Below are 26,469 nucleotides of genomic sequence, written 5' to 3' on the forward strand. Positions count from 1 at the left end.
ATGTCCTAAACTTTATCAATAATTATTAAAAATCCCCGCGTATTGTTTACGTAATGTTGATATCGAGTAGTATACATACATAACCTCAAAGAACATTATGATACTTACGAACATCGCTAAACAAGTAGTGCGAACGATGTCGAGTAAGTATATTCACTATGTATAAAGTATTTATAGGTAAAAAGTATGGGAAATATATAACCGAGTGTATTTAATTTTTCCAACATTTTAGCATTTCGCTTGGCGTTGGTACAACTTCAAGTAAATGAAGTAAAAAGCAAAAATGTAGAGCGGGCAGTTTCCTACATTTCCAGCGCGAAAGAGCATAATGCTGATATTATCGCTCTTCCTGAATGCTTTAATTCACCATATGGAATACGTAATAATTTGTTTCTTTTTCTAATAATTTATTATATGTATAACAACTATATAGAAAAAAGTAAAAGTAGACAAATTACCTTATCGTTTATACTTCCATAAAGATTGTGAATTGACTCGAGAATATAGAATTTCCCCACTTTTATGATTATCGTGATTTTTGTATAAATATATTTTTTAAGATACTAATAATTAGGTACTTAATAATAAACTAGTATTATCAATTATTTTGTATTTATAATTCCACCTATAGTAGTTAAAAATTAAAGTTAGTTAAAATCTAACTTTATGTTTCAAAAAGTACTAGCAAAGTCGTTAAGTAACAAGTCACTGGTACTAAACCAAATAGCATGATTGTAATTAAACAAACATTTCTAAATATTCATTTTTCATCTTGAACCTGTAGAAACAATTTATTATATGTACTATTATCTAAGTAATTATATATTTAAGTAAATCGAAATGTAAAATTTAGTTATTTTACTAATTTAAAAAATAAAAAATTGACAAACATTTCAACTTAATTTATGGTTGGAACAAAGGACAGTTATTTTTCATTAATTGAAATATTGCAATGCAGAATAGTTTCCAAAATACGCCGAGAGTATTCCCGATGAAACGGTGAAACGAGCGTTGCTTTATCGAAGGCAGCTAAGGAAAACAGCATTTATGTAGTTGGTGGTACGATACCTGAAATAGAGGGCGATAAATTGTACAATACCTGCTGTACTATTTGGGGTCCCGATGGAACTTTGATAGCAAAACACCGGAAGGTAAATAATATACCTCCATGTGGCTTTGAAATTGAAAATATTGGGGTGGAGAAAGTGACTCTATCTAGGAATAATTTAGGAATATACATATGTACATACGTGTACTATAACCAATTCTATAATTTAAAAAATATGTTATAGGTTTATAAAATACGTTTTGATACGAGAAACATACATTTTTGTCGTAATATAATATATAAGATATGGACAATATATTTGTTTTGTAACATAAATTTTTCACATACGAAAAAACTTATTTTTTCTTAAAAAATATTCCTTCTCAAATATTATTAAATGATAAAACTTTTTAATAAAAGAAAGTGATAAAAACGCTGTCAGTTATTAAATAAAAAACAATTAAAGTTTAAAAGTTCGTAACATTGATGTTAAATTACAAAAGTTACAGCAATAGAGTTAGCAACTATATTTTTATGTTATTAGGTACATCTATTCGACATCGACATTCCCAACAAGATTACTTTCCGAGAGAGTGATTCACTCAGTCCTGGTGATTCCCTAACAATGTTTGATGTGAAGGGCTGGAAAATAGGTATTGGCATTTGCTATGATATCAGATTCGAGGAAATGGCACGCATTTATCGGAACAAAGGTACAGTAGCTTAATCGAACAATACTTAACTAGCAGGAAAGTAACTATCTTTCTTAAATATATTCTATATAAAGTATAATCAATATAATCTGTAACTCTGTATAAAAAGGAGCTTAATTTAAAAAACCAGTATATTCGCTGAAAATGAAATAAATAAAAGAATTAGAAGCACGACAAGAGGACTGTTCTCGCATATTCATAAATTATGGAATGTGGACTGTGCACCTACAAAGTTAACTAAAATTCAGTGGTCTCATATTTCCCGTTTCTCTGTGTTAGGTTGCCAAATACTGATATATCCGGTGGCATTCAATATGACCACTGGACCACTGTACTGGTCATTACTTCAGCGTTCCAGAGCGAATGACAATCAATTATACGTCGCCTGTATATCACCGGCTCGTGTTCCTTCAGCAAGTTATGTCGCATGGGGACATACACAGTTGACAAATCCCTGGGGGAAAATCCTTTATGATTTGGAAACTCAGGAAAATATGGTGGTCACCGATATCGGTAATTTTCAGCTTAACATTAAAAGCGAGAAAAATCCATGATGTAATTAACTTTTAGTCTCGTTGGTTCATCGATTTTGCCGGCTCCCTCTGTATTTGCTGAATTTATTAGCAAGCATTACTTATTACTTCGTATGTTTTTCTTTTCTCTCAGATTTGAAAGTTGTTGAGGAAGTAAGGGCTCAGATACCTACATTTTCTCAAAGACGTACGGATTTGTACGACACTGTCTATAAAAAGGAGTAACTCTACACTGAAAAAGAAAATGTTTTCTTATAATATTTCTACTACAATACCGTTTTTTTTTTTTTTTTTTTTATGAATTATTACTAATTACTTATCATTTGTACTAAATGAATAACTCAATTAAGAAAACCAAAATGTTATAAATAATAATCTGTATATCTTGTGTATCAATATGTAATTGGATATTGTAATAATATTGGAATGTCTTTGATCAGGGATATGATAAAGAACACGCGAAGACTACATTCTTTTGAACATCTTTAATATCCATCATTTATAACATTAAACATCTTTTTAAATATTTAGATAGATTAATACGTAACTCTTTATATATATATATATAAACATTAATTTGAAGTTACAAGCTTAGAGAAATTGGTCGATTAATATTTATAGATCGGCTGTCTTGATGAAAGGCTTAAAGAAAGCAAAAACATAACAATGTCGCAAATATAATTTATAGTTTAACTTCTTTCTTGTATCTGTCTGCCTTTCACGATGTTTTACCAATTACAATAAGTAATTTCGACTTCTTTGCGCTCCGTTTTAACGCATTCGAGACCGAAAGAAATTCATATCAATCAGTAGGCATAATATATATAACTGTACATAATACATTATAGTATAACATAGTATATAATTTTATATTTTAAAAACATGAGGCATAAAATTTAATCGATTGTCATCGATTTAAAATTAAAATATGAAAAGGATATTCCAGAGAGAGAAAAGCACAGTATCATTCTAACAAAACATTCAGATCGTACTGACACCCAGGAATCGTATTACAATAAAATCTCGGTCTCGAATGAATTAACATGAACGATTAACATGAAACACACTTGCGGCTTAAACACCTTCGATATCGAGGAAATTCAAACTTTACAAATAAAAGCAGCCTGTTCCTCTTTCCACCACAGACTCTCATACCATATCCGCTCTTATCCAGGCTTTTACTTGAAATCTCTGTCTATTTACAATTTAAATTTACCCGGACCACTCGTTGAATCGGCAGCCCTTTATAAATATATAATGAGCCCAGAACATATACCTGTGCCCCTAGCTGGTATCAGCTCTAGTAACGTTCATACCGGAACTTTCATACGACGCCAATTTGTCACGCGTGAACATCGATTCTTTCAGGGGTCACGGCTTTATGGGATTATATCCTTTAAAGTAATTAAAGTGATACTAATGATACAGAATTTTTTACAAATGTTTAATATGTCCATAAAATAGGAAGTTTCGTGCTCTCTTATTTTATATTAATTATAAATTAATAAGTTTTACATTTGTTATCTATAGATTTAATAAATTATTAAAATTCCATGAAGACATATTCTGGAACACATTAGAAGATTTTGCTGTAATTTACAACGGATGCTCCGAGTACGAACAGGCAGTAAACGAACAAATAGAAATTCAGGCTATTGTGGTAGTATAGCTCACGTGGGATTTTAAGCTCGAATTGGACTTAAACGTTACGATCGTCGTGAATAATTACGATATATACCCTGTACGACGAGCAGAGAATCTTAAATTATTAACGGCAATTCCTTTGTGCAAAGTGCAATTTTATTAACGGCCTGTAACGAATGAACGGCTCGTTTTGAATAAAGTTTACATTTAGAAAGTAAACACAGAAACACATTTTAAGAAACTAAGATATCGAGTTCTACTTGTAAACATCAAGTGCTCTTCGTTTGAGAAGATTACGAGTCTCTTCTTCGATAACGACATTAATTAAGAAGTTTCGATACCGTTTATGACATTAAGATCTCATTAGTAAAGTTATATCATTAAAATCCTACTGTTCCTAGAGAATATATATAGTTAAAACTTCCAGAGGATCAACAGGTAAAGAAATTGTTGATAAAAGCATTGTTAGTGACAACTGACTGTAATCGATATCTGCTGGGTGAAGTTGTGTGTTCTGAGAATCTGTGTTAATGCAAGGATTCTGTTACAAATCATCGACTAAAGAGCCACCGGGCACGTCCGACCGATCGATCGATACCACGAACCTTGAATGAATTAACGCTCAAGGTGGAACGGATTTAATAGATCGGGTGTTAGTGTAATTTGACACTTTGTATACACTTGCTTTATGCAAACAAAGTTTGTTGATGTTCTGAACTCGATGGTTATAAGATCTTATTGAAACTCCAGTATTTCACCCGCACGGTACGACACTTTGTTGATGATTGTCCTTGTATGTTGTTGATACTCCCCATCAGCCGTTAAATTTTGTTCGTCTATCGTACTTTTCTAGTCAGAGGTTTTCCCTGATGTTTTTCCCTACTGTCTAAGTCATCAGGTTTGCAGCTCGGGGAGGACAGATAATTCGGAATTTCCCAAAGGAAGGAGAGGTGTCGTCCGAGCCATAAAGGGACGGTCACTCAAAATACCGAATAGATTCATTTAAATAATTATGAGAAACAAGTAAGTTTTGTAACCACAAGTTTTCAAATGTTATAGTTTGAATCTGTTCTTATAATTTTAAAAAGACCTTACAGCCAGGATCTCTAAAGAATTCGATGAAAATTCTCATGAGACATCGATTGAAACAATTAAACGCAACAGAGAATGGGTATAATCATATAATTCCTCCCCATTTCAAAATTCATTCATATACATCGATGTTTGTTTTCATATTTGTTTTATGTGTGAATAATACGTATTTATTGGCATCAAAATATTTTCCGTTTCAATTCCTGGTCATTTTAGATCGAAACTTCCAAATATCGTTGATTAAAAATTTTTTAATTTTTAAAATGAAAGGCACTAATTATAGGACAAAAAGTTGTTTCAATTATTTGAACATTCTGCTTCATTCCTACAATAACATATTTTATTTTAAATGAAAACAAGAAACAATACTATTGTGTATAAGTTTAACGGAGTGACACAGATGATTTGTAGCTAACACTGTAGCTAACATAGTTTCTGCAATATACCCTCTAATCGAGTAGAAACAAGGGGATTTTAGAAATTTCTATTAACCGACAGTATTGTCAACAAGTTTTAACAATGACTGAAGGTTGCAAAATTAAATATAAAATGATTTATTAATAGCATATGCGGTGTTAAATTTGTAAATAAGCAGTTTATCTTTTAAGAATAACAAAGACAGCAGAAAATAAAGATAATATTCTAATTATATTGCAAACTAACGAATAATGTAAAGAATTTATTTTTGTTATCTATATCACAGATTTTAGGTAAAATATTAATTTACTTATTACTAGGAGATTGAATTTGAAATATAATTAGAATTTATAAGGGACACCTTTAAACTAGCAGATATTTGGTAGCAGTTCTCTAGCCTTTGTACAATATAACACAGTTCGGTTTAATTGAGTTTAATCCCTTTGACCAGCCAGTTTCCAATTTCATTAATGGCATAATCTCCTGACAATTTCATACCCTTCAAAAGAAACACGATTTTCTATTATTGTTTTACAATCGCGGAATATGATCAGTGTTTCAATTAAGCTCCACTGTTCTAATTTCCCGTCTACGCACGATGTGGGTACACCGTTTTTTTGTTGTTTTTAGATACAAGTGACGAGAAATTATGAAATGATATTTTAAATTTAAACTGATTTCATTCATTGATTTATTGTAGCGACAATGGTAACTTGTTTAAATAAAGATTTTATAAATAAAATATTTAAGGTCTAAAATAATAAATTGACACATGTGAAAACATTAAAGCTGTTATCCTTATTCATGGTCTTGTTGCAACGTGTTTAACGAGCGTAACGTAGGCGTGAAAACGAAAACGTTGAGACTCTTGTGGCGTAAAAAGACTGAATTCCTCATAAAAATACAAGAAACGAATACAAGAAACGTGCACATAGTTTATTCTCGATCTTGGATACATAAAACCAAAAAAAAAAAAAAAAAAGAAAAAAAAGGAAAAAAAAAGAAAAGAAAAGAAAAAAGAAAAAAGAAAAAGAAAAAGGAACAAAAATTTTTATTGGTTATTTAACGAAACTCATTGTATCATTTTTACTACTCTATATAAAACGTAGAATCATATACTGACGAATGTTATTTCGAATTTCTAACTTTAGAACGATAATTACATATTTGTAATTACCAATAAGTGGTAGTAGCATTAAAAATATGGAATATTCAACGAGATGAAATATAGGTAAGGTATTTAAAAGAAAAAAGATTGAAACGTTCGATGTAAAACGATGAAATTAAATGATTGGATTTGAAAACTAGATTCGGTTTAACAAGTCGATGAAAAAAGTATTCATCGTATGAAAAAAGAATTCATGTTCCTGTCGATATATCAACGACGTGCGCCGTTACTTCCGACTGCTCTGCAATTCAAATGCAGTACTCGAATATACATGGCGAAAGAAATGGAAATTGAGCAATTTAAGGGAACGAATTACTCTCGCGTCCGCGTAACTTCAAAATGTTTCACGTGTCCGTATTTGCGAAACGAAATTCGTCGTTGTCCAATTAACACGCTTGCAGATGCTACATTCACTTTGTTGCATATAGGGCTTAAATATATGAACAAATAGAACGGAGCAACTGTCATTAGCGTAATTTTAACGCGTTAAAATAAATTAATACATAATTTCGTCATTTACGTTTATTACGTTGGTCTACGTTTTTTCATCTACGTCATCTACGGCACCTACGCGAATCTTATTAATTACGTTTTTGGCAGTGTTTGTTGCTATAAATGAAACTTAATAGTTGTTGAAACCGCTCGAAAGTCGTGTTCCTAAATCATTCCCTCGTCTCGTATCGTGTTCATCAAATGGAAAAGGAGATTGTGTTTTAATGAAATCGCTTATTACTATCAATCTTGCTGTGTCACTCGCATAGGAGATGAAAGTGAGGAAGGAGAAAAAAATTAAGGTAAGGTCATCAATGAGCAAAATGTTTAATGTAATTAAAATTGTAATTAAAATTGAGTCCGCTGCTAAATATATTCGATCAAATAGGTATGTTCAATAAACATTCGATCTCGTTCCCTGAAAGCTGTTCCTGGATATCTGGTTGGATACTTTGCGCACGGAAATACAGAGTGTCAACAGTAACAAACCCTCTATGTAGTGTTTTTGCTTTGCCCTTTTGAACAGGTAGATAACATTTTGCTTCGAAAAACGGATATATATTCCACGGATATGCACATACAGAGTATGTGTATAGATATACACATTGATATACACCTTTGTACAAAGTGTCAAAAAAGTATTTATCGCGGTTTTTTTTTCAAGCCATTCTACACCTTCGATTTGATGAAAATTGGTTAAATAAGTGTAGCGCAAAATTGATCTTGACCACAATTTTCAGTGTCAAATTGTTTTTCTATTGCATCATATAGTGCTCATTAGAAAGGAGAGTTGCGTTCTTTTAGAAAAAATGTTTGAAATTTCATTAATACTTAGACTGATTAGATTTTATTCATATTTTAAGGTCAAATATGGAATACAATAACATCAATACTAATATCTACTTTTTTGTGCGAACTACTTTATATTTCAATCTTCCTTGATATGCAGTGACAAGCAAAAGTGTAAACACAGCCCGTTAATTTTACGTAAAAAGCGATTGTCGAAGGTATAATGAGAAAAGAGCATTGTTATTTGAAGAGCATTCCACAAAATAATTTACCTAAATAGTAGTTAATTCTATTGGATATAATAAACGTGAAGTAGTACTAGTGGACGAAATACTATGTTGAAACCTTGATTCGACGAGTATAATTAATGTGCAAAACTGTAAACATGGTTTGAGATGTCCATTTTTGTAAAATGTTTTGTACATTATTAATGTTAATGAAAATTAACTATTACATTTCGTTAATAATAACTTGTAGTTATTGTAGTACTGTTACCTAATCTTTACCGATCACTTGAAAAATTAGTCTTTTACATTTATGTGTTTACTTTTTTCGCTCGTCACTGTACATGTTTAAGTCAGATATGAAATATCTGGCGTATTCCAGCGGCTTTCATTAAATCTAAGATGTTGATATCCTTAATATTGAGAATGTTGTTAGTAAAGTAACTATTTCTATCCAAAAACAAGATATCTTGCAGACAACGTGAATTTTCGTTCCAATTTTCTTAACTTACAAGTATAAAATTTTCATCGCATGATACAATCTATCCTACAAAGTTCTGGCACACGACGAAGCTGAGAACATAGATCTTCTTCAAATATTATTTTTCTCACTGCTTCGTGTGGAATTTCTACTCGACGAGATGTTATTAAACGCTCAAAAGCTTATTATTAAACGATAACATACTTTTTCCTACATGAATGAACATGAAAGACGTCGAGTGAGGAATTAGAACAATTGTGGATGGTTGGAAACTATTATGCTGCGGTCTACCATTCGTTTTTGCCTATATATACCACGGAACAAAGGATTCTTTTACACTACTTTACTTTTACACTACTTTCTTTACACTACGTTTTACTACTTCGTTAACACACTACATACATACACTACTTCTTTTCCCGATGGCTGAAACTAATCGTTGATGTTTATAAGCTACGAATTTTGTCCACAGCGCCATCGGAATCTTTATTGAGAAATTAAAATACTACAATTACTATCACTAAACTCAGCATCCATAATACACTATGTTTTTCAAGTTTAGATGAACGATTCACAATAACCACATCAGATCCAAACCAATAGCCTGTGTCAACCTCATCCACGCACTGGAACTCGCAACATCGGCGTCCAATGCGGAATTTCTTGCAGCTCTGTAATAAAAAGAAATCGATTAATTGTACGGATCAATCGTCACTAGACTACTCGAAAATCCAGGTCATTCAAAGAATGAAAGAAAAAAGAATTGCTCCAATTCAACCATTGCCTTTGCAAAACTAGTATTTGAGAACCATTGGTCAAATATATTATAACACTAAACGTACATTTCGGGAAGAATAATTTGTGCTATGAAACAAAATTTCATCAGCAGTTTCAACTTAAATATAGATCCGACGATTATTTACGAACAAATAGTATAAATCTTTTAGCAATATGAAATTCGCAATATTTATTCAAATATTTATATTTATAGTACGCCATTAGCAAAGAAGACATGTTTGCGTGCGTTATCGATTTTACGCTTTTGCCACGCAAACATGGAAATTGCGATTCAAAATTGAATTTGCAATGGAAACGGTTGACGTTACGACATCAATAACATATTTCAAAAACATTGATGATATCATACGGAATCAGAGAGATTCTATGAGAAGTTAAACGCATAATCATCCTATTGTAAATAACAGGAACAGAAAGTACACAAGGAATAATACAGAATCATCCTATCATCCTATCCTATTATACAGGATTGCTTTGATTCGAGCTCAAACATAGGCAAATCTGAAAGAATTTTTCACAGAATTTCCTTCCCCTTTGAATTGGCTTTTATACAGAACGACTTTAATCTTTTCAAGGAAATACCTATAGAGTGTGACGATCTATGATTTTAAATAGAGAGGTATATCTGAAAAGAGGTGGATGTAAAACGTAGCATATAAAACGTAGATCAAATCTTTATTCAAGGATTTTTTCTCTTCGCAGAGAATCAGGTTTTCAAGAACGATCGAATATGTATGTACTCGATTTACACGTGAAGTTGTCATTAAAAATATTGTTGCGTTTAAAAAGATAAATATTGATTTAAATTTAACGAAATTGTTAGTCCAATTGTTTTAAGCTTAAAGATATGTAGGTGTCACATTTATATATTGAAAATCTGGGAGCGGCATTAATTAACAAATCTAGTCACGCGCACACGTACTTTAAAACCATGCTTGAAAATCGATATTCCCTGAAACAATGCATCGTTCTGCGCTTCCAATTTATTTTCGCACGAAGAATCAGTCCATTCATCGTTGCCGTCACCATCGCTACTGTAATCTATATTACTCGAATAAATTCTATATCTTGATTGGAAAATCGCATATTTTAACGAACTTTCTGTGTGTGTGTGTGTGTGTTTTTTTTTTTTTTTTTTTTTAATGATTTTAATTGGCAATTTCCGAAATTGAACTATAGCTTGAGAATAAACCGATAATATTTGAGAGTATATATACATACATACATCATGTTTTTGATGGGTTTTGTAGTAAAATAATTGTAGAAAAAGCAAACTTTTTAAGAAAAAATTACCATATTCGAGTAATAAATTATAGAAAATTACCAATGTAATTTAAAACTTAAAAAGAAGAATCTATTACACGTAATAAAGAGAAGGACTTGTTCACGAACGGCAATTCAACAAATACAGTCGTTGCAGAAACATAGTTTTACAAGGGAGAAGAATCTCTCTAGGAACTCGACGATATCACGCCAAGCGAAAATTCAATAAAGTGATTACTAACCGTATTACCAGCGGCAATCGTGTTACGGCAATTCGTAAATAAGTTAGTCGTCTATTTGGAGAAACGTCGCTGGCAATATCGTCACATTTTAATTACGTCAGCGCTATCAATTGGTCTTGGAAGAAAGTTTTCCATTATGTACTTTTGCCCACGGCGTCGTTCCAACAAATGAATCCGAGTTTTGAATCGCTTTCTCTTATATCACGAATTTGTAACGGTGTTTCTTCAAACTTTAAACGATTGTAATGAATGCCTTTGCGTACAAAGACTGATACCTGGTTTGACTAGAAGCTTCAGCTAATTAGTGCCCCAGTTAATTTGGATGTTCACTACCACGCCACTTAAGAAGTGGCTTCGTGTCCGAGCGGATTTCCCCCAGGAAAAAAAAAAAAGAAAAAGAAAAAGAAAAAGAAAAAAAATAGTTAATTTGGATGTTATAAAATGTTATATAACTTATCTAGAAGAACTTATCTTCTACTTGGTAGTCGCATAAGAGAAGACCGAGCCATTGAATCGCTCAAATAGATCAGCTGATTCGCTTAACGTATTTTTACTTCCGATGACGTAAACAAGAGCAGAAAGTACACAAGTAATAATACAGAAATGTCAAATGTACAGAGGAATAGATTTCGTTAAATCATTAGCACGTAACATTTCCTTATAATTCTATTTGTGCATAGCAAAATAGCTTGTGTGCTTTCATGAATTATAATTGATATTTAGAAGCTTTCATGTAGGTAGATATATAACTCGTGTTAATTAGTAATTTAACAATACATCATGACAACATATCATTTTCGTTTCTTCGTTTATCTCGTTATGCGCGTAAACGAATGTATAAATAAAGACATATAATCAACGATAACATGTAGTGGCAAGCATGATAATTATCGACAAAGGAGAATATTGGTGAAATGATTGTGGTGATTTCACTCGGTGTATCGGTAAATAAACTTTGATAGACATTGCCGGTGAATTCGCTGCCGGTGAAATCGTGTCGATGAAATAATTGTCAGTGATTTAAAGATAACCCAATTTATTGATCTCCCCTTCATAGAGTTGTACGTCTCTCTATAAAACATTTAGCTTAGTCACACTAAACTGAACTGGACTGGACTGCAAGTAAGAAGATTGAAATGCAAAATTCACGTGTGAGATGGAAAGTTCGATAAGGCGATTATGTATATTAACCCGAAAGAAAGCTCATGGCTTTGCAACGCGTTACACGCAACACGGAATTTCCCTCGCTGAAATAATCCTATTACAACGATACGATTTTCCTTAACAGATCTCGCAATGTAATTCTCCCTCTACAACTTTTTATTAGGTTTGAAACACGAGAGTTTCGAAGCTCTGCAAAGTCTCGCGAATCTAGAAATCGAGTTTCAACGTATTTTCGCTTCTTATTTTATAGCTGTTAATAGTTATTATCTCACTCTGCACGTACATCAAACGAGTACTTATGTAAATCCAAAGGAAACGGAAACAACCGAGAATAATTGAGGATAATTCGAATACGTACCAGGCGGCAATACAATTTCTCGCGATTAGTAAAGTGTTTCGCAAAGAAAAAAAAAGAAGGAAAATTGTATCGGAGAAATAGGGGAAAAACGGTGGCGTACATCAAGCAATCTTTATGGCTGTAATACATTTATTATTCATTTATGTTCATTTTCTATCGCGTAACAGACGTTGAAATAACTGGCAGAACGAGCATATAAATCTTGTATCGCTCGACCTGACTTCTCCCGATGGAAAAATATTCACCAGCCTGGGATCGCACAGTCATGAAGAGATGCAAAAGCAAGAAACCAAGCAACGACATGCCGATCGACATGGTGGAAGCAGTCCTACAGAGGCTATTCACCATGGGACACGGACCCTCCCATTACGAGGGCCGCGAAGAGGCAGAGACCGAAGAAGAAGAAGGCATCAGCTTCAGCGTCGTCATCGGCGAAGGCGATGTCGTCGATGCCGCCGGAAGAATGAACACCAAGAAGGCTGCAGGAGTCGATGGAAGACTCCTGGACTGCTGGAAGCAGGAGCTGGAAGCAAGCTGGAACCAGACTGCTGGAAGACGGCCAGAGTAATACTGCTAAGGAAGCCGGGAAAGGATCGCGTACCGGCCGATAAGCATACTCCCAGCCATGAGCAAGATCTGGGAAAAATGCTTTAAGAAGATCATCGAGAGATGCATCGGAACGGACCCGTTCCATCGGAGGCAGTATGGGTTCAGAAAGAAGAATTAGCTTAGCGAATACCGATAAGAACAGGAAGAAGCTGAAACGGGCACAACGAACGGCCCTGTGCATAACAACGACGGCATACCGTACCATCTCCCACGCGGCACTTTGCGCGTTGACCGGGAATCTCCCGATCTACATAAAGATAAAGATGCTCGGAGAGACTTACGAGAGGAACAAGATCCATAAGACCAGGATCGACGCGGATGACGGCAACGAGCTGAAAGCGCAGGGAAATGGAGGAACTGGAGGCGCAAGGAAATTAATACCGAGTGCGCTGCTATTTACAAAAAAGAAGATGGACATCGATCATCACACCATGCAGCTGTTAACCGGGTATGGGAGTGTGGCGGCACTCGACAAGCCAAATACCACCACTCGACACTAACTAGTGTCGGACGACGGCAGCGACATCTACAGCCCCCAGTGACAATTACAGCGGACCAGGCCCAACTACTACAACTATCACGCACGTCCAATAAATATATAACGCACACACGGCCACCTCTACAGGAGTTTTGGTGTCTATAGAAAGAGGATTGGCAAGAGCAGCGACAGCAACTGTCTCGACTGTGGAGACCCTAACGACGATGCAGAGCACGCCCTGTTCACGTGCCCGAAGTGAACGGACAGAAGGATTGAGCTGGAGAACGCTCTTGGCGAGAAGATAGACGTGGACAATCTGATCGCCACGGTGACCGCCAAGAACGAGAGCTGGGATAAATTCAGGCAATTTCGCAAGACCGTCATGTCTCACAGGAGGGTGACAACGAAGGCCTTGAAGGAGACAAGGAGGAGAACGAGAGTAACAACAACTACGCGAAGCAGTGAAGGCAGAGATACAAGACAACAAAGAACCACAGAAGGAGATCAGCCCAGTATTCTGAACTAGCTGAGAAGATGACGAGAGCAATACAGAATATACAGAATAACTGCCCGAAGAAGAAGATACAACGGGGCATGAAAGGACAACCCTGATGACTGCCGACAGGTTTTACCGGGGTTGTCTGTCCTCAAAGCAAAGGAAAAAGGAGGAGGGGTTTTTAGTGGGTATGGCAACAACATCCGCCCGAGTCCCACATAACCCAGTGATCCGCATCACTGGGTATGCGTAACAGCATTTTCCCCTCCTCACGCAAAAAAAAAAAAAAAAAAAAAAAAAAAAAAAGCTATACACTCTATCAATTTTAAGTTGATAATTTCGTTATTATATAATTTTTCTTAGTCTAAACTGAATCCAGGAAGAAGAACTTTCATCCAATTACATACTTCATTAATTCATGAATTATATTCGTTACCGTACGTACAAAAAGAAAGTTGACTGATATAAAAATTCAAAGGATAGAACTTCTAAGCTCGCGATTGGAAACAGATTCAGTTCAATGGTTTAATTTGCCATTTAATTGAATTCTCTGGCAATTTCAGCGAACTGTGGGCTTTAAAAGTGTCCCGCATTCAAACGCAAGACTTCTCCTCCACCTTTCCCTTTCTTTCAATTCCAACCTCAAGTAATTGACCTATTAATTCGACGATATATTTACATGCTCGCAAGGGATTCAAACAACTTCGTTTAACTGCGTTAAATTCGCAATTATAACCAACACGAATGTCTCAATCAATGTGCAGCTCGAAACAAATAAAAGATAATTAACTTTTCAATATAACGATTGATATGTTTGATGAAGAAAAATTTATGAATTTTTAAAAACGTCTCCTAGTACATTTAGCATTTTTATGATAAAAACTTAGAACACACACGCACACATATACTATTCCATGAAATGATTTACACAGCTATGAGTCTAATCCTATGATATTATAAAGGGATGAACGAACTTTTCCTAATAAATATAACTTTATACAAAATCTTGTTTAAAAAAATTAGTTTTTTATTCTCATTAAATTAATTTAATATCAGAATATATAATTTTAGTCGTTATCAAAATTTTATGTCAAATGCGTTCATAGATACATATATAAATAAATGTCTAATCCTATGTATTTATTTCAACTGAAATCTTAACTTAAATATTTATTAACAATATTCTGACGAATATGCAATGAAAGATAAAAACAACTTTATTTTTCTTATAGAATGTCTCATGCTTCTTACTCATTTTATGTTTCTCGTTGTCAATGCGTAACTACTTATCAGCCGCATGAATGCTAAGTTTTACTACTGAGAAACGAAGAGACATATAGATGCAAATATACGCTACCTCGCGTGAAAAAAACATCAGATACATTAACCAGAAGGAATATCCGATACATATAAAATTCATAGCGTAGTTATTTATACATACGGAATAATTCTTTCTGTATGAAATATTCTTTCTTCTGAATTCTTATTATAAATGTATGTCCATTTCCTACCTTAAAATGTCTCTCCTTTGAAAAACTCCATTTAAATATAACGATTAACAAAATATTACCAATAAAAATATTAAAACGAGATGCTGAAATAACCTTTTAATGAAGCACAAATGATTATTTCAACTTTAATTCTGTTAAATTTGAATTGAATCATTTATAAACCGAACAGGTGTATAAAATTTTATTGCGTAAAAATCGTGAAGCTGAAAATTAGGAACGAATAACGAATGAGTAACCTAGTTTCATTAAAAGGTACGTGTACGCCGATCCGCGTAACAACTTCGACACTCCAATTATTATAAAGCATGTATCCTTCAGAGATTTTTTGCGCGAACGCAAGATACCTTTTACACGTGCAACTGAATAAGTGGAACGTGATTTTCAATATTTCTTCTTGTAGAACCTGTAACAACGTAACTGTTTCACGAATATTTTCCCTGACACTTTTACAACGATGCGTAGAAATCTCCTTTTCTAATTAATAATTTCAGCATTTCTCTGAACAGTTTCGTTGCGACTAAAAAATATACAAAGCTTACGACGTGCTTGTTTAAAAATATTTATATGGAACAAGATTTCGAATTTGTCACATCAATCGCGATCTCAGCAGGTGTAAATTAATTCGTTCTAATGAACGAATAAATTGAACGGCTCGTGACAAAAATTATCCCTGTCCATGTTTGTCTTCCTAAAACTAATTCAAGGCGAGTTAAATGAATCGCTGTGTACCCTATTCGCGCAGCATGTGTTTTAACGACCAGCATGCAAGCGTTAACGGTGTACTTTAGTTTCTCATGGTTGTGTTAAGCTGGTTGCTCTTAGAATGAGCATATACTTACAAAAGGAGGTGAACAGAAGATAGCCCGGCACCATTTTGGCTCCGAATGGTAACAGAAGCAGACGTTGCAAACCGATGGTCCCGGCACATACGTCATTCCATGCGAGACAACTTCTCCTTCGAAATCAGTACAGTGTTTTCCTAAAGCCGCTGAAAACGATTACCAGCGTCAATATCTTTGCCACTCGACAATCGTACGCGCAGTTACGCTAACCGTTTTAACGCCACGCAGCGTGATCGCTCTATTCGCGTACGGTGGTAAATTGTGCCACGATGTATGGTCACGATCATTAATTCGCAACGCGCTCAAGCGTGCTCGTCGCGAGTCATATCAGAGTTTCCTCTCGTAATTACTTGTTTTTCAAATAATCATAAACCAAATAAAAAAAAAAAACCAATATAAAAAATTACCTCTTGAATCGGAAAACCAAATCCTGCATTATAGAATGTTATCACGCAAACGAAACGCAGAGCATAAATGAAGCGCGAGCACGTCGAACGGTATATTTCGATGAAAAAAACAGGATGAAAAAGGGCAGCGCGATCGCGTCGATCGGTACTCCTCGCAAATAAATAAACGAAGCGCTAGCGCGCTGCATAGCACAAACCGATACGGAGTCTTGAAACATCCGACACTAAAACGGTTAATAACATTACGAAAACGACCGTACCAGGAAATTTTTGTTCAACGGATCCGCATTGCGGCTATCACGATGCTTCTTCGTTGCATCGATGCTTCATCGATGAGATTAAAGCACCGTTGAAATAGGTTATTCGATTTCTTACATGGGGAAAAAGTTTTTATATCGTGTTTGCTGTTTTACTTCGCAAGTGTGCTTCACAGTATACGTTAGAACTCCAAGTCGAGCTATCCGAGTTAAAGTCTCTTGAAACTTAAAACGGCACTTAAAGGATATAGGTATAACAGAAGGTTCGTTTAAAATTCAAAAGTGTATATACGTACATATACATTTGAATAAAAATAGCGGATAATCTCAAGTAAAAAAGTAGGTTCGTGTTAGTAAAATGGTTTCAAAATACTTGTCAAAAGTCAAACGACTTGACTAATTAAGAATGGATGTAAGAGATTGAAAGCAAAGGGCATCTAAGAGTATCAATTAAGTAACAAACTCACGGTGACAAAGAGGTTTTCACTCGATCGAATTCAAATAAAACGGTTAATTTGAGCGAAACTTTAGGTACACGAGAAGCGACACGCGTCCTCAAGGACTACGAAGGTTCTACTCGAACGAATGAAAACTTTTCTCTGGCCCGGTGTGTATACACAAGACGTGCGAATTTAAAGTGCAGATTGTATTAATTGAAATAATTGCTTGGTTTGATCAAATTAATCGTTTTAAGCTGAAATGACGAAGGTCATCCAAGTAATTGATGTCCACTGTAATTATTTGTTAATCGCGCGTGGAATCGGAACGATTCGACCTCGTTCCAACGCGAATCGTTACTAAGGCAGAGACGACAATTAATAATTGTCGCGTCATTTGTTCGATCGTGTTCACAAATTCAAATACGGCTGAGTGGCGGAAACCATTTATAACACGTCCCGTACCGCGTAGGTCGTATACATATCTCAGGATGAATTTTTCGTACTTCGCCGCATATATTCTCCATGTTAGACATACCATAAAATATTTCGTGCAATCGCGTATTCCTGTCTAATGTCAGGAATTCTCTTTCCATAGGTCTGCGTTTTCCATATTATCTATTTTGCTTATCAGTAAACATTCTTACAATTTGTGATTAATACTGTACGTACAAGAACGTTAAGTTTCTGACGTTGTAATATTTCACATGAAATAATAATGGCTGTATATCGACTAACTTATTAATTAATTAAATTCGTGTATATCAAATTTCCTATCATTTAATACTTTCGTGTAACTACAGGGATTTGATACTATGAAATGAAATATAAAACTTGGTAAAAAAACGCGCTTCGTTAGGAAATGAGGGTAATGATGCAAATATTTTTCGTAGCCATTATATAGAATTTCGATGGTATAATTAATCAGTATCAACTTACCAGCCCCTAACGGGAAGATAGTGACGAAAATAGTCTGCAAACAGATGATCGTGGCAAGTATTTTCGCATACAAGTCCTTCATGGTTGTAAAGGATCAGGAAATTTGTTGCTGTAGAATGGGAAAATCAGGTGTTTTAATATAAGTTGTGCGGGCACTGGAGTGCGTAGACCAGAAATATCTGCGACAAAAATCAGAATACATTTGTTTTCACATGATTGGATCAATTTTGTGTAAGACTAAGCTGATTGAACCTAACACGAGATAATTGTCCAACTTACGACCTTAACAAGCCCGCTTGATTCCCTATAAGTGCTTGAAATTGATGCTTGTATTCTTTCCAGATTAACAAGCTTTGCTCCCCCCCCCCTCCCTCTCTATTTCCTTAGATCGAGTTAGACTGCCACAACATATTATCTTTCTTCTTTTCTTTTCTTTTCTTTCGATCTTTTAAAGCCTTAAATCGTTGGTTATTATAGTGTATACATTCGATTACTCTGTAAGTCGTAAGTACATGTTTTACGTTATTTTTCATTTTCCAGCTAAATTCCACAAAAACAAGAAATATACTTCCAACGTGTTTTCACGTGTCTCTAGCAAAGATCTCAAAAACAAGTTGCGGCGCAATTTAAAACGACAAATAGCACCGTGTGTCTCGTTGTGGCAACGCACGCTTCGTCAGCTTTTTAAAAGCGCTCTCTGTCTGCTTTTTTCTCTCTTCACCGCCTATTCGTTTTTTCTTAACGAGTGAAACCGTTTTTACGAGGACGGGAGCACAGAAATGACGTACTGGCAATTCTGTTTCGTGATGACACAAGCAGCCTGGTTTCAGTGAATTAAACCTGGCCCCAAGCTTCCAATTATCTCTCCCTTCCTTTCCTTTATTTTTCCCTTCTATATCGAGTTTGAGGTTTTCTAAATTTCCATTACAATCAACTATGGCTTTTCTTTATTTTATATGTTAGCCGATGATTCATGGCAAAAGCGTCGGCTGTAAAAATATTTGGAGTTGCAACAGCAACAAGTGTGTTTTCTCAAACAGAAAATATTGGAAGCGTACTCGTTGGCAAAACAGTTCACGGATAGTTCGTCCTCTGCTTGTTATTTGTTTCAATACCGTTAGCAAATAAATTCATGAAACATAGTGGTATCGCATAAATTGAAAATAAAAGCTTTGCGTATACTTGGTAGTTGAACTTTGGCTATTAAACGTATGTTATATATATATATATATATATATATAGAAGATTGCTTAGAATTTGGAGCTTAATAACATATCTCAAAATCATTGACATCAAAAAAGGTGAACCTTACTTACCAAATTTCCTTCCGTCAAATGATACATAAAAATTAAAAAAAATAATATACATAGTTTTGACTTTCTTCCGCATTATAATTTGAATCACTCGATTTATTCGACTAAAGATAATCAAGCAATAACCTCACTTTACACGTATTCTCATTAAGTGAAATAGATCACATCAGGGATTTTCAAAAGTCGATGGAACATTAATAGCGATTAATTATTTATGGATGTATTCTGCACGGTTAAAGCAATCGCCTAGTGAATTATCGAGTTCCAGGAATATGAGCGGTAAACAGGATTGCAGCTATAAATGACTCTCTAACGTGTATATTAGAGATGAATTTGATCATTTATCCTCATAATATGAAATACGCTTTTAAGTGGAAATCATAATTAACAATTTCTGGCAGCGAAAAGTAAATAAATCGATACGTTTAAATCAATATTAGAATTTCTTAATATTTTTATCAAATATTTTTATCAAATATTTTAACATCGTAGAAGTGTCGTTGGAGAGAAATATTAGGTTGTTCGAAATGTTTCTTTCGTTTTATAAAGAAATGATAGATGTACGATATTTTTTGCTTTATATTATTTTATTGAATTATGTGCGATCCACCTTTCTCCAATTTAATATAAAATAACATAAAAGAAAAAATGTTGTGTATCTATCATTTCTTTATAAAACGAAAGAAAATTTTGCGACAATCTAATAGAAATTTAGCTTTAACACAATATAAAAATGGATTGTTATGCCCCTAGGAGATAAGAACAATATGATTAATATTAATAATGAATACGTTAACGTAACGTAAAGCAGCTTTTGCAGAAGGCTATTACCTGAAAATGTTTACTAAAGAATGATAACATGAATTTTCTTAAGTACCCCATTTGATACTTAATCTACTTTGTAAATACTGTACGTCCTAACTTTGAAAGAATGCAATTTTAGCCAGAATGTTTCAAATTACCTAGCTAGTTTCCTATTAATTAATTACCTAGTTTCCTTGTAATATAATTTATATTTACATTATCTCGCGTAATTCTTTCCACTTTATTGACTTCTAAACGTTAATGTAATATAATTTTTATAATATAATTTTAATCAAAGTTATTTAAAATTTGTAGTATCTCATCCCTACTAGAATAATATTAACAAATGTGCAGAGCTCAAGTCGAATAACACCGGCTCAGATAAATGATCATCAAACTTACTTTTGTTATCGTCGATGTCAGTGATTTTAAACCAGCCAACGTCCATGGCAATCAATATTATTTAGCCGGTCTTAACGCAATGTAAAAAGCAAAGAAAAGAGGAAGGAAGGAACAGGGAAACAAAGAGATAAAACGAATTTTTCATTTTCTCGAAACTAGATCGAGTTTCAAGCTGCTCGTAAAAGAGTCTGTAGCCAATCCGACTAAATTCGACGAACCGCGCTTTAAAATTCCCAGAGAACTGTGATAACCATCGAAATCTGTACAATTTGTCGATTCATCGCTTGATTAAAAAATGGAACAAAATGAGGCTGATCAGCCGAACTTCTTTGAACTTTTAATGATCCTTATCGTTATACCCTAGGTTGAATGCTACGATATAAGCCGAAACAGCTATAAGTAGGGTTCACGTGATTGCCGGCATCTATTATTCACGCGTTACACATTCGCCAGACAGACGCGTCTAACGGTTGACATTGTTTTCTACCCTCAGTTCCAACGCAATTACGTTGCTACGTGCAATCAAGTCTCGAGTGAAGCTAATGATAAGTTGTTGTTCGATCCTACACAATTACTAAAATTATTCAAATTAAACTAATTTAGTCTAAAAAAAAAAAACAAGTAATTTCGTTATATATTTCCTTTCATAATAAGCCATGGTTGGAATATAGTAGCTGACGAAAATATTCGTATATTTGTAGAAACATTTTAGGGCTGTATTATGCATAACGGCACTATAGAATTAATACTGTAACAGAATTCTACTATCATGGTTATGCTGGTAATATTCGAAACAAATCTGAAAATCTATGTAGATGTTGTAAGATATTCAGTACGAGTACTGTGCATTACTGGTATGTACATAATCACGACGAGATAAGGAAGCTACTGTTCTCTATTGCTCATCGCTACCCGTTGCTAGTAGCAACGTACTATGCATATATATCTCGTAAAGATTTTAAATGTAGCCAACGAGACCATTTTTAATATTTGACTATCGTGACCCATTACAGTTTCATCACTTTCAATTAATTGAACACGACCCGCACCTTAAGACTAAAATACACAATATAAGTATGGCACAGAAAATCATTTAAAATTTACGGACGACTATTTATGGTATTTAAAGGCAGCAAAGATAATAATTAGCTGCGGATTTTCCTCGAATCGTAGCATACGATATGGAATCTGATTATTAAAAATTACAGTGGAAATACAGTGGATTTCCATAAGATATTCGTGCTTGTGGCAATATTTGTGGAAATAAATTCTTAACCCAAATGGACAACCTCGATATTCGAGAAATTTTGTGAAGCTGACGTCAATGGCGATATGTACTGTTGTTGTGCTATCATTTCATAGTAAGCTGTATTGATTGCACTTCTATTCACGGAATTGATTTATTCCACACAAAAGTTGACAACAATAATCGAAAAAAGAAAAATATATTACCGCCTTTCACATCAGCATACACAAGCACATAGGATTTCACACGAATATACACACTTGTAAATTCGACGAAACGATCAAATTTAATTATTTTTCGATTTTTCGGGCATCAAGTACTACATCAAACGTTACACATCAAACGTTAATATACGGCGAGCATACAAAATGTACAAACCACTCTAAATTAATTAACTTTGAACGTTATTGATTAATTAAAAAAAACCACTGTTGCGTTGAGTTTTACATTTTAAAAAGTTGTTATCCGTTTTTGCTTTGTTTAAAACTAAAAATAGGACTACGTTCATTGTAAGTCGTAAATATCCCTTTTATTTATTTAAACAAACAGATATTTAAACAAACAATTTATAAATATATAATTTATTTACGTATATTTGTAATATCTGTTTTATACATTTGTACAACCATTTATCCATTTATCTATTTTATTTGCATATAATTTTTATAGACTTTTTTTGTTTTTTTAAAGAACGAAAAATTGTGATTCTATTTTAAGACATGTCAGGCTGAAGCGATACGCGATATATATTTCTATTCGGATTTCACCGTCGTCGTAACCGATGCTATTGGAAACGTTTCACAATAGACATCTTAGAAGCGCTTGCAACGTCCGTCATGTGTAAGGCTCTACCACTGAATCGCGGCTGCCATTTAGTGATTAAGGTCGATCACTTAGAGACGTTAATCCGCCATAATGGTGAGCAATACATCGAAGCCATTATTGAAAGCATAGTTACGCTTTAATTTCATCGATCTTATTCACAAATAGAAGTGTACAAATTATAGGATTTCTAAATATTTAGTTTAGTTAAAAGGAGATATGAAAATGACAGGTATATTCAAAGGATAAAACAGAACCGTACGATTGTAAAGTTTCAAATCATTATAACTATTTAAATTTGAAAAATCCTACTATATTTATACAATATATTTTTATTAAGAATGGTTGAAATTTCGAAAAATCCGCCAACACTTTTTGCTGTCGTCTTGAAGCACACCATATGTTAAGCTTCTTCGTCGTTACAAATTTTATCGCGGATGTAACGAATGTTTCGAACATGTAGCACGCACGCGTCAACGCCTACATTTGGATTTTAAATATATGTTTTATGCATTAAATGTATTTGTACTTTCTTGCGCAATTTCTTTTAATTTGTTACGATATGGAGGGTTTAATTACGTTTAAGATATCTATCTGTGAATCCTTTAAATTCAAAGTTCTTTAAAAAATTACGTTACGTAAAATAATCGTTTTTCCACTTTATTGTATCATAAGATAGTTACTTAAATTCATATTACTTAAAGAATCTTTCTACAGAAAGAATAAAAAAGAATAAAATCCTATATGTTAAATTTTACGTGGTTGATGGAATACATAGCGATGACGAGAACTAACTACAGACAACAAGAAACTATTAGCGAAGGCAACTGGTGACTATGAATGTCGTCTCTATAATATGCGGCGACTAAGGAGAACAACTACCAACTACGGATAACAAGTAACAACCAACTGTCTCGTTTCTAAGAGGCAACTAACTTGCAAATTTAAATCCTCCTTTGATGGTTTCTGTAGCGCGATATACGTCTTGAACGTAGTTAAAGAATATGGTCGCTGCTGAATGACGATTTGACAGCAAGGCGATCCCGCCAGTTCAAAGCTTGACATTGCAAGCTACCGAAAACCATTAATCTTGTTATCGAATATCTAGCTTTCAGAAGAACCCTTGTGATATGATATGACGTCATGACATTTTTATGACGAAGATAAACAAACACCGACCTCTAACGAAACAAATTTTTATTAAGTGCCGTATGTGGGTTGCAGGCCGGCCAACCAAGGAAATTTATCGAATGTATAAAGTAAAATATATACGAATATATTCGATATATCATAAAATGCCCGCGTTATATCGTCTAACAGCATAAAGAAAGCTGAATTTAAGGAATTAAAAAATTGAAATACCAATTATAAGAGAGTTAATTAAATTCAAACCTATCGATCTATCTCATAAAGACCTATATTTCCTGGAAATTGATATCTTCCGAATTCTAAATTCTCCTTAGAAAGTATCATAGAGAAAATATGAAACTTGAAAAGCACATCACGCTGATGCCTCGATAAACCGTCGTGTCGATAAATCCATGTGTCCGAGCGATGAATTTTCCCCAAACAACAAAAAACTGAAGGGAAATCTTCTTTGAAGAACGTGACAAGGTAGGGGAAGCGGGAACAATGATCACGCGATAAACTGATGGTGTACGTATAGAACGAGTGTTGCGAGAGAATTATCGAGAAACAAAAAAAGAAAAAATAATCGTTGGCCGGCGCGACTATACGCTGTCGACGGGCAAACAGCGACTGAGACTAACTGAAACGAACTCTGTCACAGTATGAGCACGGGCTGCGTTCGCGGGTCGATCGAACACGTTCTGCGCCTCTCCTCGGCACCGGCGTCAAAGCCACCCCCGATGGCTGCAACGCACTGGTGCACTTGCAACATCAACCACTGGTCCTTCCTTTTTCGTGTGATATTATACCAGCATCTGTGATGCCATTTCAAAGACCGCAATCAAAGCATTAAATGCCAGATTAAAGCGACGCGATAATATTACCCCAATATTCGTCCGCAAATGTTACCGTATAGATCTTTAATTAAGCATTATTATGCTTCGAATAATTTACTATCACATGTTCCACAAGAAAACATATGTTTCACTTTTCCCCGTAGTATGATTGTAATTTATAACAAATATTTATAATTTATAATTTAAAATATTTATAATTCACTGAAAGTATCTTCCTGTCACGATTATAGGCGTAAAATGTCAAATTAAAAGTAAAAAATTAAAAACATATGGTATCCCGAAACCAAACGTACGACATGGCGAATCACGATGATACGATAAAAATTGATCTATGTCTTGATTTATTCAAACAGAACGAACTTACTCGAACTTTTCCAGAATAAACGATTTATTCGATAATATCCGTCACCAGCTTCTCTTCCTTCAACGGTAACAACTGACACCGAAAGCTCGAGAGACCCGAACGGTGAGACGTACCCAGAAGCAATGCGGTTACCTGGGCAAAGAGTCCCAAAGACTAAGGACGTGGGAAATTTCGAGAAACGGAAATGGAAACTGGAGTGGCGCGTCAATCAGCACTGACGGAAACTAATAAAAATGGAAAAAACCAAACTAATTCGTTTCACAAATTATTAAAACGATATTATTCAAAATTTCACTTGATTTTCTCACTGCACACGTCAATATTTGTCGAAATATCAATATTAAAAAGTTAATAAAAAAAATATCCTCTTTCTTCATACCTGTCTTTCTCCCGGGCGGCGAAGGAATACTAGAATGTTCGAGAACAACGGATACTTTTTGATTTTATCTCAATATCAATTTCAATCTTTTTAAACGAAATATGATCTGAACGATGAAACGTTTGATCATATAATGTTCTTCGTTCGATGCTAAAGGAAACTGAGAAGAAACATCGAAAATTCATTAATAAAACGAATTTCTTTGTTTCTGTGAGATAATAAACTTGATATACGTATTGATTTTTAAAATCAATATAGCTAACCAATGGGCACACTTTTAACAAGGCTGATGGAACATACCAAAAATCTTTCAAGGTGGTCTTGGCAACGGAAGAGTCGAAAATATGAGAATTATAAATGAAAAATTCTAATATTTTACAGCTGGCAACGATAAAGAACTCCAGATATTCTCCTAATTAATTTACAACAAATTCGCGTATATGATCGATAGCTGACGTCATTGTGTCCCACAGCTCTTGTAAAACGATAAGAATTTCCTGGAAAAGCTTGTAACCACGAAATGAAAAAGATGATAAAACTTCTAACAAGAGTACTGAGACGAGCAACTTTGTACTTACCCCTTCGGAGTAGGGAACGTGATTAAACGTCCGCGAGTTCGAAACTTTTGTAAGTCACTGCACGGCCGCTGCTTATGGTGGAAATCTAATAGATATAAGTACAGAGCGCGTGAGCGAACTAAAAACGCGATATAGGGATAAAGAGAGAGACCGTTCCGTCCTTCTCTAATGCCC

At 34.3% G+C, this 26,469-nt stretch overlaps 1 protein-coding gene and 1 pseudogene across 4 annotated transcripts; one reads left to right on the top strand and one right to left on the bottom strand.

Annotated features, from left to right (window-relative positions):
• Positions 1-25: 25 nt before the first annotated feature.
• LOC125387053 lies at positions 26-2,519 on the top strand (annotated as a pseudogene).
• Positions 2,520-8,024: 5,505 nt separating this feature from the next.
• On the bottom strand, positions 8,025-26,335 carry LOC125387068. Of its 4 annotated transcripts, XM_048414238.1 has the most exons (4): positions 26,296-26,335; positions 18,403-18,581; positions 16,360-16,508; positions 8,025-9,272 (listed from the first exon to the last, which is right to left on the bottom strand). In XM_048414238.1, exons 2-4 carry the CDS (start codon positions 18,482-18,484, stop codon positions 9,099-9,101), a joined length of 405 nt encoding a protein of 134 aa, XP_048270195.1. In that variant the 5' UTR covers positions 18,485-18,581; positions 26,296-26,335; the 3' UTR covers positions 8,025-9,098. The 4 variants fall into 4 exon arrangements, 1 of the variants encoding a protein (XP_048270195.1); XR_007227633.1 differs by lacking the exons at positions 8,025-9,272; positions 26,296-26,335 and adding an exon at positions 25,339-25,847 and having other exon boundaries at positions 16,211-16,508; XR_007227632.1 differs by lacking the exons at positions 8,025-9,272; positions 26,296-26,335 and adding an exon at positions 20,922-23,225 and having other exon boundaries at positions 16,211-16,508.
• Between the last annotated feature and the right edge of the window lie 134 nt (positions 26,336-26,469).

Source organism: Bombus terrestris, unplaced genomic scaffold (assembly GCF_910591885.1).
Source record: "Bombus terrestris unplaced genomic scaffold, iyBomTerr1.2, whole genome shotgun sequence".
NCBI classification, from domain to species: domain Eukaryota; kingdom Metazoa; phylum Arthropoda; class Insecta; order Hymenoptera; family Apidae; genus Bombus; species Bombus terrestris.

What these genes read in the sequence shown, in the direction of transcription:
- LOC125387068 (XM_048414238.1), bottom strand. Translation starts at nt 18,484, where the DNA reads ATGAAGGACTTGTATGCGAAAATACTTGCCACGATCATCTGTTTGCAG. An exon ending in TATCTTCCCGTTAGGGGCTG is followed by an intron (nt 16,509 to 18,402) that starts GTAAGTTGATAC and finishes AATCGTTTTCAG; the next exon opens with CGGCTTTAGGAAAACACTGT. An exon ending in TCTTCTGTTCACCTCCTTTT is followed by an intron (nt 9,273 to 16,359) that starts GTAAGTATATGC and finishes TTTTTATTACAG; the next exon opens with AGCTGCAAGAAATTCCGCAT.